Source organism: Grosmannia clavigera (genome assembly GCF_000143105.1).
Source record: "Grosmannia clavigera kw1407 unplaced genomic scaffold GCSC_179, whole genome shotgun sequence".
Taxonomy (NCBI): domain Eukaryota; kingdom Fungi; phylum Ascomycota; class Sordariomycetes; order Ophiostomatales; family Ophiostomataceae; genus Leptographium; species Leptographium clavigerum.
The window spans coordinates 965605-980537 of record NW_014040759.1 but is presented as its reverse complement, the minus strand read 5'-3'; the positions used below and the strand labels follow the sequence as shown (position 1 = coordinate 980537).

At 50.0% G+C, this 14933-nt stretch overlaps 4 protein-coding genes across 4 annotated transcripts; 2 read left to right on the top strand and 2 right to left on the bottom strand.

The window, feature by feature from the left end:
• Positions 1-4704: 4704 nt before the first annotated feature.
• Positions 4705-5580, top strand: CMQ_73 (uncharacterized protein; the record flags this gene model as incomplete). Its single annotated transcript, XM_014314012.1, has 1 exon — positions 4705-5580. The coding sequence occupies one exon, from the start codon at positions 4705-4707 to the stop codon at positions 5578-5580; it is 876 nt and encodes a 291-aa protein (XP_014169487.1).
• Positions 5581-7186: 1606 nt separating this feature from the next.
• On the bottom strand, positions 7187-9468 carry CMQ_77 (tol-like protein; the record flags this gene model as incomplete). The annotated part of the gene is made up of 3 exons (XM_014314016.1): positions 7187-7250; positions 8242-8947; positions 9003-9468. The coding sequence occupies 3 exons, from the start codon at positions 9466-9468 to the stop codon at positions 7187-7189; spliced, it is 1236 nt and encodes a 411-aa protein (XP_014169491.1).
• A 1743-nt stretch (positions 9469-11211) lies between these two features.
• On the top strand, positions 11212-12396 carry CMQ_57 (alkanesulfonate monooxygenase; the record flags this gene model as incomplete). The annotated part of the gene is made up of 1 exon (XM_014313996.1): positions 11212-12396. One exon carries the CDS (start codon positions 11212-11214, stop codon positions 12394-12396), a length of 1185 nt encoding a protein of 394 aa, XP_014169471.1.
• Positions 12397-12989: 593 nt separating this feature from the next.
• On the bottom strand, positions 12990-13997 carry CMQ_39 (uncharacterized protein; the record flags this gene model as incomplete). Its single annotated transcript, XM_014313978.1, has 3 exons — positions 12990-13349; positions 13405-13828; positions 13900-13997. 3 exons carry the CDS (start codon positions 13995-13997, stop codon positions 12990-12992), a joined length of 882 nt encoding a protein of 293 aa, XP_014169453.1.
• Between the last annotated feature and the right edge of the window lie 936 nt (positions 13998-14933).

Below are 14933 nucleotides of genomic sequence, written 5' to 3'. Positions count from 1 at the left end.
GCGATGTGTTAAAGGTGTACTTGGGTAGGCCAGGTAAGTCAGGCAGGCAAGGAGGTATCTTCTTAACAGGAGGAAGCAGCCGTATATTCAATAGCTAATTCTTGCCTTCTGCACTCTAAGGGAGTGCGGGAGGCACTCTTTATCGTAGGCGCACCTCTGGCGCACCAAGTGCGCAGGACAGGCGCGACCCCGTTTCTACTTGGCCCGTGCGCTAGCACGTGCTGTGGCCTGTGCGCAGACTGCACCACGCAGCCTGCGCCACCAGCACCGCTTCTAGTTCACGATGTGCATCTAATACGCTGTGCGCATACTGCGTACGGCTTGCGCGTAGCCTGCGTCGGTCCCCTTCCTGGGGCGGCGTTACATCTATCTACGGCTACTAGCTTAGTGCCATTAATATAATTGCCTGCCTTATAGAAGCGTAGGCTAGACATAATGTTTAAGGGGAAGCCTAGTACTAAGAAAACTGTAAGGGTATTCCACACACGCGTCCCTACGCACCGGTTCGGCAACCAGTCGCTTACCAAGCGGCGGACTTAACGAACTATCCTGACACGTTGCACGGGACTAGCACAGCCACTTAGCTGCGCCACGCCCCACTGGGTTTGCGCTACACCGCATCTTCCAGCCACGTATATATTAGCTGGCAGGCCTTCGCCTACCAATCTCCTATAGTTCGTTAAGTTGAAGTCTTAATACAACAGTACAAACCAGTTAAGCCTTCGTGACCACGCATTGCACACCAGCCCCTTACAATACAACTCCTCTACGCCGTACTTAATCTAGCAATATCGTTTTTAATACGCTATCTACTAGCCGGGAGATGCTACAGCAAATTGCATTAGTAAAGGAAGAGAGTAATTTAAATAGGTCTACACGGCGCCTTCTTTATAAAGCTAGCCACGCAATTAATTTAAAAACAGCTATAATAGCCTTTTAAAAGCAGCGAATTAATAAGCTAGAAGCATTACAAGCGCAGAAGGTTAGTAAGCGCCGTAAAGTAAAGCCTGCGCCGAATAAGCGGTTTGTACGAATTCAAGAGGTTGTGGCGGTCAAAGAGCGCGTTGCAAGGGAGATTCAACCGGAAAACACGGCTAGGGAGATGCAGGCAGAGTCTATGAACAGATTCATGCACCATTTTCATTATGTAACTGGTGAAGAAGTCCAGGAAGACTGAATAAAAGATGTGCGTGGATTGAGTAATTATTGGTCGAAAGGAGGGGGTGGTCGAAAGGAGGGGGTGGTCGAAAGGAGGGGGTGGTCGAAAGGAGGGGGTGGTCGAAAGGCGGGGGTGGTCGAAAGGGGGGGTGGCGGACTTATTGGATGTAACGTTCTTATAGGGGCAAAGACTATCATTTCGTCGATTAGGACACGCTGACTCACATGTGCGGGGCTTTTCTGTATAAGCACCGTGCATGTGAATCATCACCTCCCCTCATTTATAAATGAACACAGGTATGGATTCGACTCTAAAAAACACACTCACCTATTAGCACCAGCATTATCCTACTGATTGATAATGTTTACCTGAGTGTTATGTACATAGCACTTTATAAAAAGTACTAAGTAAAGTACTATTCACCATTCTTTGGTCGTTGCAACATGACCTTGCCAATGCCGAGGTGTATGCATTTCGAATAGTATCGCTGTTTCAGTATGGTTCACACACGTATAAATAAAAGAAACTCTTCTCTTTTTCTAAGAAAGAGTTGAAGTCCTACTTACACTTCTTTTTTTAAAACCATAACACAACAACTAACAAAAACCATCTTCAAGTTCAATCAAGTACATAATGCCTTCTAACAAGGGAAATTCGATGACAGGCTCAGCAGCTTCTCACATCCAATCGAGTCAGGTTCGTTGCTCTATCATTAACTGGCCCTGTTGTCTCGTGGTTGGTTAACAATGTTCATCAGGCCAAAGCTGGCCGTGATATGTCGAGTTCTGGATTTTCGGCACGGGCCCAGTCCGCCGCCGCCCACAACACGAACCAGGCGTCGAACTATGGTCAGGGTGGCACCACTGGCTCTACGGCGGGCAAGGGAAAATGAATGCGCCAGCTTGCTTCATATTGACTAAGTGAGAAAGGAAGAGGGCGGCCATTCCGATTTGTTGCTCGAATTCTATATCGCTCTCTGTCAGAAATGAGATCAATTTAAAGAATATGTATTCGCCTTACAAGAGTTCTATATGATGCCTAAGCACAGTGCCACACTTCTCGCTACAGCGTCTTCCTAAGGCGTTGTTGAGTGCGCCAAAAAGGAAGGTACGAGGGAGGGCAAAGGAGGGGTATCAACTACCCCCTCCTCTGGTCCCTCTCTCTAGTAGAAAACTTAGATGAATCCATCCCCTTTTCACGAAAGCCGTTGAGGCTGTTTTTTCTAGAGTTTCCGTGGTGGTTGTTCAGCGTCTAGCCCCAAGGCGTCAATAATTGTCTTGTACACTGTCTTTAGAACTCACTTGTGGCAGTTTTAGAACATGTTATTGTCGTCATTGTCTAAAAGTTTGGGGGCAATGTTGCATCCATATGCTTTGCTCGTAAGCGGGCACTCCCTCTCAGCAATGACGACAGGCAATAACGTCACAAAAGCGGCCGCGGTAAGAGAGACCTCAGCTTAACAGACAGGAGCTAGCGATAAAAGCAAGCAGAAACGAACAGAGAGGGTGTGCTACTAGTGCACTATTGCATGACAGAGTACAGGTTGCACGAAAAAGGTATGCTGACCGGCGCGTATAAATACCGCGAACTCGTCACCTAATAGGGTAATCTATGGCATTACGATTATATACAAGGTAAACCCTAGTTGATGTCCCTTGTCATTCTATAAACATGAGGCAAGGGGGTGAATTACACCGTAAGCAGTGGGTTAGTTGCAATAAGAAAAAGAAGAGGGGAAAGAAGAAGAATGAGATAAGATATTAGGCGAAATACCTTCGAAAGGAGGAAAGGTTGCGAGTATTCGCTGAAAGTAGACATAGCCCACTGTACTTTGGATCCTTATAGACTATATTATGTACTGTAATCTTTGTTGCTCTGCAATTTTTTAGTCATAACAAGTTCTTCCGCTTTTTGGCTAATTGAGTATGGCGGCCATCATTCGCAATGTTACCCAGCTAGAAACAGCCATGCCCGACCTTCGTCCACTGCAATACGCGATATCATACATAGAGACGCCATTCGCCTCTCTCACAAACCTTCATATAGTTTGACGCGCATTGGGAAGAGCGAGTTATGACGGAAAACTTTGCAGTAAATTTAGTTCAGTAGCTGCAGGGCAAGGCGTCAGTAGCTACGGATTGGCTTGCTGAAAGAGAGACAATCTGGTGGCAAGAACGTTAAGCGACGCGGCTGTCTACATCAAAACCCTGACGCTCGTGCATGGAGTCGTCGTGACACTCAGTCACAATTGACAGGAGTGGACGCCGAATGATAAGACGCACTACGACCAATGACGCTCAGACGAGAATTCTTCTGCCTTTTCGTATTTCAGCCTGCTAAAGTCGCTGCCGTCTCCTTTTTCAGCTAGCGCTGGACTAGTGGACAGGGGTTCTGCGTGGAACGGCCTTCTTCAGGGGTATGTTTACCTAGTTGTTGAAAACAAATGGCTGTTCTCAGTAAAATCAAGTGGGTTTTCACCTGGAGATAATAGAAGAGACGACAATGAGTCCGAGTAACGTGGGTTCTCTATAAACTACCGTTCAACGGTTTGTCGAAATTGCGAACATGTTAAAAACATTGGATGACCTGTAAAAGACATCATCCGATCCTTTTTTCAACGGGGTTCTCTCACAAAATTCGTCCCGCTTATTTCCTTAATAGGGCACCAACGTACGGAGTATTAACCAGCCCGGGGGCATTTTCCAGGCTACTACTCCGTAATGGACATCTGTTTCAAGCAGCCATGCTAACCAAAATACTAATACCGCCCAAACTGCCTTCGCTCTGAAACATCTTCGACCGTTGCTTAATCGTATACGATCGCCTCCGGTTGTTTTGGGAATCGTTCGATTTGCCGAGTCTGTTCATACGTGTCTCTCCCGTCTGGTATTCCAGGTTTTCCGGTTTCCTATTGTAGATGGCTGTTTCATCACACGCTTCAGCTACGCATCACCGCGTGGACTTTTATGGGTCTTTCGGATGATCATAGACAGTTCATCGGCACACATCCATGGACGTCTGTTCTTTTTGGGGTAATCTTTCTGGGGATCTTATCATTGATTCTCGATTGAATGGATTTGATGGTATCCTCCCTTAAATTTCCCAGTCGGGATGATTCGGCTAAGAAAACATCTCAGGGGACAGCGTAGCACGTAGTCCTGTACGAAGTGCAAGAAATGCCATGGCATCCGGGAGGTCGATAGCACAATCCCGGGAGGAGTCGCCTAGACGAATGTCCCGAGGGGTACTTTGTATCTGCGCAGCCGGAAACTTCTGACAGGACCGTATCGCCAGATTCGTATAAAGCGGCAAGAAGGACCTGTCGTAGACGAGAACTGTTTTCTCTATCCCTAGGTCTTCAATATACAACAACTCTTATTTTCCTTTTTGTTTCTTCTCTGCCAATTCTCTTCGACACACTCGACTGGTATCGAGCCTTGTTCCTAACCACCCGTTCAAGAAAAGGTCGCGTCAACTCTCACTCTTTTCGAGCTTTTCGATTTTATACCTTTCCCACCCTACCGTTTCCGTTTCTTTAGAATAGAATGAAGCTCTCCACCGCTCTTGTGGCATCACTGTGCACTACCGGACTAGCCGCTCCAGTTTCGGCCCCGGTTACCTCGGTCATTGCTCTTTCCGGTTCGATTGTCCAGGGCCGTTCCCTCGACAAGCAGCACCACGGTTTTCTCCACAAGTTGCGGGCCAGCTTGTTTTCGGTCAAAAAGGCCGACAACAATGACAATGAGGGAGATTCATCCGACTCTAGCGGCAGCCCTGGCAACTCAGCGTTAGGGAGTGGCCCCAGCTTTAGTTCCGGCTCGAATTCGGGCTTCGGTGGCGATGATGCTACCAGCACTTCCTCTGCTTCTGCTTTCTTTCCGACTGGCACCGGCTCATTCCCATCTCGTGGCGGTGGAGGTGGTCATGGTGGTCACGGCCAAGGTCAAGGCGGTTTCCGTGGTGGCAACTCTACCAAGACTGGTCCGGGTGGCCCCGACTTTGGTAACGGTGCCACAGGCACGGGTGGTGCTTCCTTCTCAACGGGCACCGATGACACATTCCCGTTTCCTACCGGGACTGGTGACGCTTTTTTCCCAACGGGCGCGGGTGACGCTTTCCCGTTTCCTACCGGAACTGGTGGCGTTTCCTTCCCAACGGACACGGATGACGCTTTCCCGTTTCCTACCGGGACTGGTGATGCTTTCTTCCCAACGGGCACAGATGACGCATTCCCATTTCCTACCGGAACTGGTGACGCTTTCTTCCCAACGAGTACGGATGACGCTTTCCCGTTTCCTACCGGAACTGGTGACGCTTTTTTCCCAACGGGCACGGGTGACGCTTTCCTGTTTCCCACAGGAACTGCTGATGTTTCATTCCCGACGAGCACGAGCGACTCTGGATCGGCAACGGAGACGTAAGCTACTTCCGCCGCCGCAACTAGACTCTCTCTAGCACGATCTGTATTTGGATTTGGATGATTGAAGTGTATAAATGGGACGGAGGGCCTACCTATCTCTTCATCTAACAAACTCTTGTGTGTAAATATTAACTTATGTGTTTGGGGACGCTCGTCTCCTGTTGTATATAACCTTTCCAAGAACAAGAATTGGCAGAACAAGAATTGGCAGGCCTAAATAAGGGTACTTCTAAGTTGCAAGTATACGCTATGACATTGCTAGACTGCACTGGTACAGGATCGGAACTACTTATGTTGTTTATGACAATCGATAGATTATGCAAAGTACATCAGTAACAGGCATTTCTTTCGCTGTATTCATATTACTTCAATTTCATTGATTTAACTGACTTCCGTGATATTTATTGTTGCACTAGACTGCAACTTGTTCACGTAACTACAGCGTTTAGCCAGTGTAGTGGTACTGGCAACAACCGAAAATGCAGTTTCTAGTTTTAGAAAGGTGAGAATCAGAACGAGCTGTAGCCTAGTCAGCACTACGACAGCACAATCTATTTAAATCTCTGGTCCCTTCCTAAGTTGTAGGTTGTGCCTGTTGCAGTCATCAATAGCTGAATGTGGCTTTCTAGAACGAATCTAGCCTCCCATAGACACGACAGTTGTAGTACGATTCGAAATTGTTAGTTCACAGCCGCGCCGCTCACGAAGTCTTAATGTGCTGAGGTACTTCCAATTCCCCGCAAAATGGTCGGTTTTGAGCCAGCAAGGTACAGAACGTCCGCTGTCTTGGTACCTACATATACTCTTTTACACCACTAAAGTCCGTAGTCGAAATCGAATTATTTTTTCCGGATTAAATGAGGCACAACAAGCTGGCAAAGAGGAAGAGAGGGGCCTAAATCATCTTCACAAGCAGTGGGGTATCTAGCCCCTCTTCTGGTCGCCCTGCAAGCCGCGTACTTTCATAAGTCACACCTAGCTTAACACCTGGGTGGATATATGCGGAACATACACCCCATAAAGAGCATGGCATCGGAGTCGTCTTTGCAATTGGTGCCTTGCCCTAGCCTAACTCGTGTCTATTCTGAGATTCCCCATGTATCCCAGAAGGAAGAATTCGGCGAACCGTATTCTGCGGGACAATTGACAACCTTTAAGACCGGGCTATGCCGACTTCTCCTGTGTGCTTTGACCCGAAAATAGGATCCCAGTTGCTGTCTCTGTTGGAGAGGAACGCAGAGTGGGAGGCCGGATGGTTGCGGGGCACCTTACAGTACAACCCCGACTTCAATGACAGGATCAGCTCTTCAAATTGACGATATCCGCTAGGCTCATTTCGGGTTAGTTATCCCCACCATTGCAGATATCTATTTTTCGATTCAAGAATAATTTATAGCTATGGCTGGGCTAGTTATGCCCAGGGTCTTCTCAGACGAGTTCGACTTCACTCTCAGGCGCATCAACAAACATTTGACTGCCTCTCGTGTAGCCAAAGATGGCAAACACGCCTACTCGAAGGAATGTATTAGGTGAGCCAGCTGGGTGTATCACGAGACCCATGACATTGTGTGGCTGGCCTTGGTCATGACACGATAGGCAGGTCCTTTTCACATCGCCAGAGGTGTCTGGTTGAAAGCCTTCAGGATAAATCGGTCGGTCAGCCAGGCCGCTCTCATGGTCCTCGTCAGGATTAGCAATGAACCTCAGTAGCTCATTGCTAGTGGCCTGGCAGCAGGACGTTGTGAAAAGCAGCCGCAGTGATGGACTTGATAATGCCGTTTCTGCTTCTGTCTGCCAGTCCAATTCCATCGTCCCTAACCCCCCAGCAAAATACGCAAATGGCGGCCGGCCATCGCCCTTCGGGTGCATGGTGGCAGTTGGGATAGAAATAATTTTGCCTCGAATGCGAAGAGATGCATGCCGTATGCTTCCATACTGGCTCGGTTCATTAAGGTCGACAGAGTAGCCTGTGAGAGAAAACTCACGTTTCAGATGAGAGAGGCCATACCCAGTCAGCATGAACAACTTGTCTGTATTCTCTTCTGTCCCAGAGATCGAGTAGTGGTTGGAAATAAGTAACTCAAAGTGCCTTACGAGCGCAATGCGTGCCCAGCTCCACGATGGCGAAATGTAAGGCGCCTCTGCTGTTCCGTTCCTCTTTAATTCTTCGAGTGTTGATTCCAATGTGCCAGATGGCGGCTGTGACATGCTCCAAAGCAGCTGTAGGTGCAAGCAGCGCTCCCAAAGGCCGGCTAAGTAGATATCGTTGTGGATTTGGTTATAGGCTTTTGCCATTCCCGCGATGGCAGGAAGAAAGTCTTGTGCCTTTGTTAGCTCACGGCGGCAGATGGCAGACAGCATGCTCCAGATTGAAATTGCGGTTTCTTCGGGACCACCAACGACGAGAGAATCCATTTCGAGGGGCCCCGCCGAAGCCTGGGTCGTATTCGTCAATGCCTTAGGCCCAGCTATCTTCACGGCCATGTCCAGAAGACCTTTCATTGGTCCGGCAACTCCATCACCAAGTTCAACGAAACCTGTCTCAGATATGCTGCTTTTTGGGCTGCCCATGTGTACCATGTTTCTCCCAAAATAAATAGCCCGTGATGAGAGGTAGTCCTCCTGGAATGTCCACCCACGCGTTTCCCAGCTCGAAAGGGACCTGTCCATCCACAGAGGCGAGTCCAAGTCGAATCCTGGTCGAGACCGAATGGTTGTCTGCTGTGGAGGAATATCTCGGTCGTTGTAACACTCGACCAGAGTGATGAGCCCAGATATTTCAGGATGTCTCTGCGACTGGAAAGGAATATCAACACCAGCTGTCCGGGGCTCCAAGAATCCATGCATGCAGCTTGAAGCAGCCAACGGGCAGATGGTAAGGTACGCATGGTAGTATATGTATCCCATGACTTCGCTCTCGCTTGACCAATCTGCGGAGTCGTCCTGGACAATACAGACTGCGTCAATCCATATATACGGGATTGAGAGAGAGCGGCACACAGCAATGGCATCTCGCAGGACTGGCGTGAGATCCTCCTGTGGCAACTTCGTTAGATGGGAGTCGAGATTGGAGGTTTTGGTCGTCAGCTGCCTGGCCGCGTCGTGCCCCGGGCCCCAGCAGTAGCTCAGCGCGGCATATTTCGGTAATGGGTCCTTCCAGCCTTCTGTTAGCACCAGCCGGGGCGAGTCTGTCTGGTCGTCATCGACGCCTACGTAGACGAGACGGGACGGGACGAAGCCCCCTACGCTTTGGGTCCCGGGGTCTTCGTCCCAGTCGACGAGCGTGGAACGAATCCATTCAACGTTGTCGGGCGACAGAGGCTCGGCTTGACGACAGCCATCGGACCGCAGCCATGTTGACAGGTCATCTGAATTGTCAAGATTAGTTCGAGCTAGATTATTGCGCCCGGGAACGGGACGTACGGTCTGCGACCTGTACTCCAAAGACGATGTAGGCCAAAGCCGGAGGCGTTTTACTGAAAACCTCACAACGCATGTAGACCAGGCCATCGTCAGAGTAGCTACTCAGATAGCGGTCTCGGTTTCCTCCCCACACATACGCAGCCATGATGGTGGTGGGACCGCGATGGTTCAGTCGGCGACGCTTGAGTGCCTGGTGCACGAGCCTACACAGTCGACAGCCTTCCTTCCCCTGTTCTCCCGTTGCCGACTGGAGCATGGCAGGGAATTCTGGTGCATCGTCGTCCCATCGCAGAACAGAGCGAAGCCGGATTGACTTGTTGCCGTCTTCGTGTGCATGGTGCAGTGTCGGAGTGCCGTCCTCGTTGATATCCTCACGGAACTCATCCGTATCGTCTTGGATAATGGCGCCGCGCGCACAGCGGTCGCAGAGGTCGACTGTCGAACTGAGGACAGGAATGGCCAACATTTTGCTCTCCTCAATTCAAGTCGCTGATGACTGCTGCAGGAACTGGGCTAAATACCCCGCTCTTTGGCTCATCGGCAGGACAAGAACAGGCTCCACTGGAAGTCTGCCACCCTATCACATTTCGTGATAATAAGATCACCGCTTAGGGATAACCTTTTGTAGTCGCGACGAATACTATTTGTACGGATCCGTACTCCGTACAGCGAATATAACGCAAGGAATACCGACCCACCTTATATAAGCAACTTATATAAGCAAAAAAAGCAGCAAAGACAAAGGCGGCGCAAGTTTACAGCAGGTAGCAGAAGCAGAAGCAGCGGCTTATACAACGTATCTATGTCGAACGGACTGAGCCACATTGGGAGGTGTGTGCACGGTTTTGCCGTGTGATGAAAGAATGCATGTACTGTATGGCGCCCTGCGCCATTTCGTAAGGTATTTTATGCACGTTGGCATAGCTTGGGAATACCTAACCATAACAATACACACACGCTTACAGGGCACCTATATCTTAATAAATATTGTATGCCTTCCCTTAATGCCCTCCTCTCCTTTTTTTTTACAAAAAAAGGCAAGCGTTTGGTGGCTAGTTTCTTTGTCTGAATAAAAAGCCTCCAGAGTCAATCAGGGTTTAGACTACGTAACTTGACTACGCTTCTACGTATATGTGTTTGATTATATAAATAACTGCATAATTTCGAAGACAGTTTTGTAGGACTTTGTTTCTTTCTTTACGTTGTTATCTTTAGTGTAGCCAGTTACAGCATCTTCCTCTAACGTTACAAAGGACGAAATGCTTTGGCTAAAAAGCTGCCACACATTTGACTAGTAGTTCCTTGTTGATTATACAAGGGGTATTTCCTGCAAATAAGAAGCTGAAAGGGTCGGATTAGAAACGCGGCTATCAGCTCCAAATGTACAGTATATTTATTAATACTACGTTGAACGTAACACGAAAATAGTGCATGGTCATAAAAACGGACCCACTCCAATGACTCCGATGCCGAAGACGAATCAGTGTAAGTAACAATAGGTGCTGGAGCTGGTGTTTCTTGAACAGTACAATATACATCTTCAACTTTGCTACGTCCAAGATGTCAACAGTGAACAGTGGGCGCAGTATTTCAAACATGGTCACGCAACTCTCGTCGGCCGTTTGCGCTCTTTTATTTTTCCCCTATGGATATGCTATGGAAGTACTTTTAGGCCGGCGTGAATCGCCAGCCAGAAGAGGCTTCCCGACGAGGTGAAAAAAAAGGTCGATACCGAGAAAGTGCGAGCACTCACGTGATCTTCTCATCGCGCGACCCAAGACGCTAATTTCACTAATCGCCGATCTTGTGTAAGTCATCAGAACATCTTCTCGCCGTTGGACGTTAGGAGAGTGCCGAAGAAGCCAATAAAGTCGAATCCAGGGATGAGATAAAGACAACAAGGCGTGATCGCTGTCGACATTCTGCCATGAAAATTGGCATGTTCCGGACTCTTCCCATCCTTCAGCCCGGCTAGACTTGTACAATGTAAGAGTCCGGTCGATCTCGGTGGCGTCATCGTGGTGCAACTTGCGCCATCCCGCTCTGGGCCATACAGACAGTCGCATCTGTTTAGAAATCAAACTTGGGCAGTATGCGGGGGGGCAGCGCGGGGATTATATGAAGGTCGAAATTTGGTCCTAACTTCCGCACTTTGCAGGCTTTTTTTATCCAAAGTCTCGACATATTCTTACACGCAGCCATATCGATAATGTCCACCACTGAATTCATCTCCGTGACCTTCCCCAATGCCTCCACGGAGCTGCACCCGCTCCCAGACGCGGCGCCCGTGGACCCCGAGTTTATCGTGCGGTACTCGCGTGCGCTCGATGACTACGGCTACAACTACACGTTGATCCCGTACGGGTCCAGTTCGTTTGACCCCTTTACCATCGGCGCGACAATCCTGGCCGTAACGAAGAAGATCAACGTGATCATCGCACTACGGCCCAACACGATGTACCCGACGGTAGCGGCCAAGGCACTGGCCACGCTGGACCGCTTGGGTGGTGGTCGCGTGGTGGTACACTTTATCGCGGGCGGCAGCGATGCGGAGCAGGCCCGCGAGGGTGATTTTCTGGGCAAGGAAGAGCGGTACGCGCGCGAGGAGGAGTACATCCGGATCCTGAAGCGGGCCTGGGCCTCGGGTGACGCTTTCGACTGGGAGGGCAAGTACTACACCTTCAAGGACTTCCACCTGGCCGTGCGGCCGGCCGCCGGAAAGATCCCCATCTCAGTGGGTGGCTCGTCCGAAGAGGCGTACCGCGTGGGAGGGTCGCTGGCCGACATTTTCGGGCTCTGGGGCGAGCCGCTAAAGGAGACGAAGGAGCAAATTGACAAGATCAACGCTGCTGCCGAAGCTGCCGGCCGCACTGATCGGCCGCGCATCTGGGTAACCTTCCGGCCGATCCTGGCCGAAACCGAGGACCTGGCCTGGAGCAAGGCCTATCGGACCCTTGACCAGCTTAAAGCAAACTCGGCTGCTTTACAACAGTGGGGGGAGCAGGCTAAGAAAAGCACGTCTAACGGCACGTCTAACGGCACATCAAACGGAGAGGCAAAGGCTGTTCCTCCCCAAGGTGCCGCCCTAAAGCAGGAGTTTAGCGAGCCGCAGAATGTTGGCTCCCAACGGCTACTTGCCATTGCCAAGCGCGGAGAGGTGCAGGACCGCGCTCTGTGGTATCCCACCGTGACTGCAACCAATGCGCGGGGAGCGTCCACAGCTCTGGTAGGATCTCCCCAGACTCTGATCGATTCCCTTTTGGACTATGTCGACCTGGGCGCCTCGCTTATCTCTATCCGCGGCTATGACAACCTCAATGACGCCATTGATTACGGTCGCTACATCCTCCCTGGCATGCGGGTAGAGTTGGCCAAGCGTGAATCAACGCAGTAGACAGGTCTCGACGTGGTCTGTAACATAATTGAGGCTGCAACGAGATAACGAGACAGGAGGACTGCTTGTGCGACCTCCCAGGATATTAGTATCTTACTAAGCTATGAGTTCCATTTATTACGCTTTATTGTTGGATAGTCTTGCTTGGATACAAATACAGTCATTTAGAATGCAGAAGTTCTAGTTTCATTAACAGCAGAGATTGCGCTTCTTTTCTGCCTATACAGGCTAATGAGAGAGAGTTAAATTGCCACTAATGCTTCAACCAACAAAGAGATCCTTTCAGGTAGATATCGCGCCTTATTATGACTTAGTGGTTGATTCATCAAGAGTATGGTTTGCTTATCGCGTACAAGTAGAGCAAGAATATGTATTGACTTCTAAATAGCAAAAGCTTTCATCTTTACTGGCACAGAGCTAGACTGCCAAAATTAGAGCGATGCTAATGATGAAATTGTATAGTCTTCCTGTGGGGAGAAGTAAGAGGAAAGAAGACCGCTGATATTGTGTATACCAGTGCTAGAAAGGCTATTTGCACTAAAGGGATGAATAGAAACAAGGAGTAATCGTCCTGCCAAATTCCCCCCCCCCCTCTAGTAGAACAAAAACGAGCGGATTTCGATACTCTCGCGTGGCTCCGCGTCGTCGTAGCCAGCGTCGTTAAATGCCGAGTGAGCGGCCCGACGGGCGACAGAGCCATCGGCGATGCTGTCGAAGCACTTGATGAGCATGACTTCGTCAGGCGTCTGGGCGTGCTTGTAGAACCAGCGATGAGCGGTCGTGGGCACGGGGTCAGCGCCGCGAGCGATGTCTGGCCCAGGCCTGATGGTCCAGGTGCACATCTCGTGATCGGGATATATGACACGGGCCTCGACAAGGTCGTCATCGGGAACAGAACGGGCATCGGCCACACCGAGGGGATCTTTGTGGATTGTTTTGATAGGACGCCAGGCCTGGGGATTAAAATCAGAGAAGAGAAGCACAGAAGCACGGACAGGTCACACCCACATTCACAATCTGATAGCGTCGCTGCAGCAGGCCGTCGGCCTCGTCGGGAAAGTAGTAGCGGAGCAGCTGCTCGGCGCCACCGTACGACTGGTCGACGTGAGCGCGGTGCAGAGGTCCACGTTTGGCTGCGTTGCCGGGCCCCAGCTTGTGCCAGTCAGCCGGGCCGCGGCGCACCTTGTGCTCAAAAACAAAGACACGGACAGCACCAGTGACGGCCTGCAGCAGCCGCTCACAGTCGCCAATGTACTCGGCCTCGATCAGACTTTCGTTGCGGAAGCAGTCGTCACGGCAGCCGGTGGCCGTGCTTGCGTGGTGAACCAGCTGGAAGCCACAGCTGTCGAGCGTGAAGGCGGCCTCGCGGCCGGTCATATCCTCGACGACGGTCCGCGCCTCGATCATCGCCCGCTCATTCTTCACAGTACCCCTGCAGGTTTTGGTCTGGTCAGCCTGCAGCCCGGCTTCTGACGATGACGACAGGTCGGCGGTGTATCTCACCTGCCAACAATTACTGGTGCCGGCGGCGAGCCGTCGCCCGGGTCGTCGTAGTACTTGAGCAACGTGGCCACGTCGCGACGTGACGATGTCGTCGCCATTTCGTCGCGGTTGACTGGCGGAAGAGCTGAAGAGGGTGGAAGAGAGCTGACAATGGGAAAGGCCTGAGTGGCATCAATTGGTCAGGCCAATCGCAGTCCTACCTACATAGATGACTTCTTTGTACTGAAGGAAGAGTAGACTAAAAATGGCGTAACGTTTACCAAAAAAAAAAAAAAAACAAAGGACAGAAGCTAAATTGACCTTGACCATAAAAGATTGCGTCGGCCGGGAATCGAACCCGGGGCCTGTCGATGGCAACGACAGATTTTACCACTAAACCACCGACGCGACTTATGTGCAGAATTTCAGCACAAGTCAATCTATAGCGTCCTGCATTAGCGGATTATTACTCCGTACTTTTTACGCAGACTGCTTTTAACCCCTATTATCTTGCGATGAACAAGCATTGAAAAAAAAAATCGATCAATTCATATCATGGTTCCTGAAGCTTAAAGTTTATTGCGGAAGGATTCTCTACGGATCCTAGCTTCCAAGGGTTATTTAAATCTGCTTTTGACGGGTTTTAGTCGTTCTTCGAGGCATTTTTTTATTACCTCTAAAAGTTGGGAGGTATATGGTGCGTACTGGCGTAGTTGTCTGGTAGAGATATTCGGAATTTGGTGGTGCTCTATGTGATCAGGCGTAGGATTCCCTGCGCAAAATACCGGGTTCAACGTCCCCTCTGATAGCAAAAAGACAACCCGACGGGCTTCTTGCGCAAGGCCGGCATGAAATCGACATTGATATCCGCAAACCAATGCATCTTACCCTTGTACTTCTAGAGCACTCATGGCAGAAAGGCTAGCTAGGCCACCATCAGCATATCTTCCATGTGAGCTTCGTCCGTTGTTGATTATCAACTCTGTTCACGGTTGATATATCCTTCATATTTTCGAAGTGGAACTAAACAACGCTCTGGGCGGGATTATATCCCC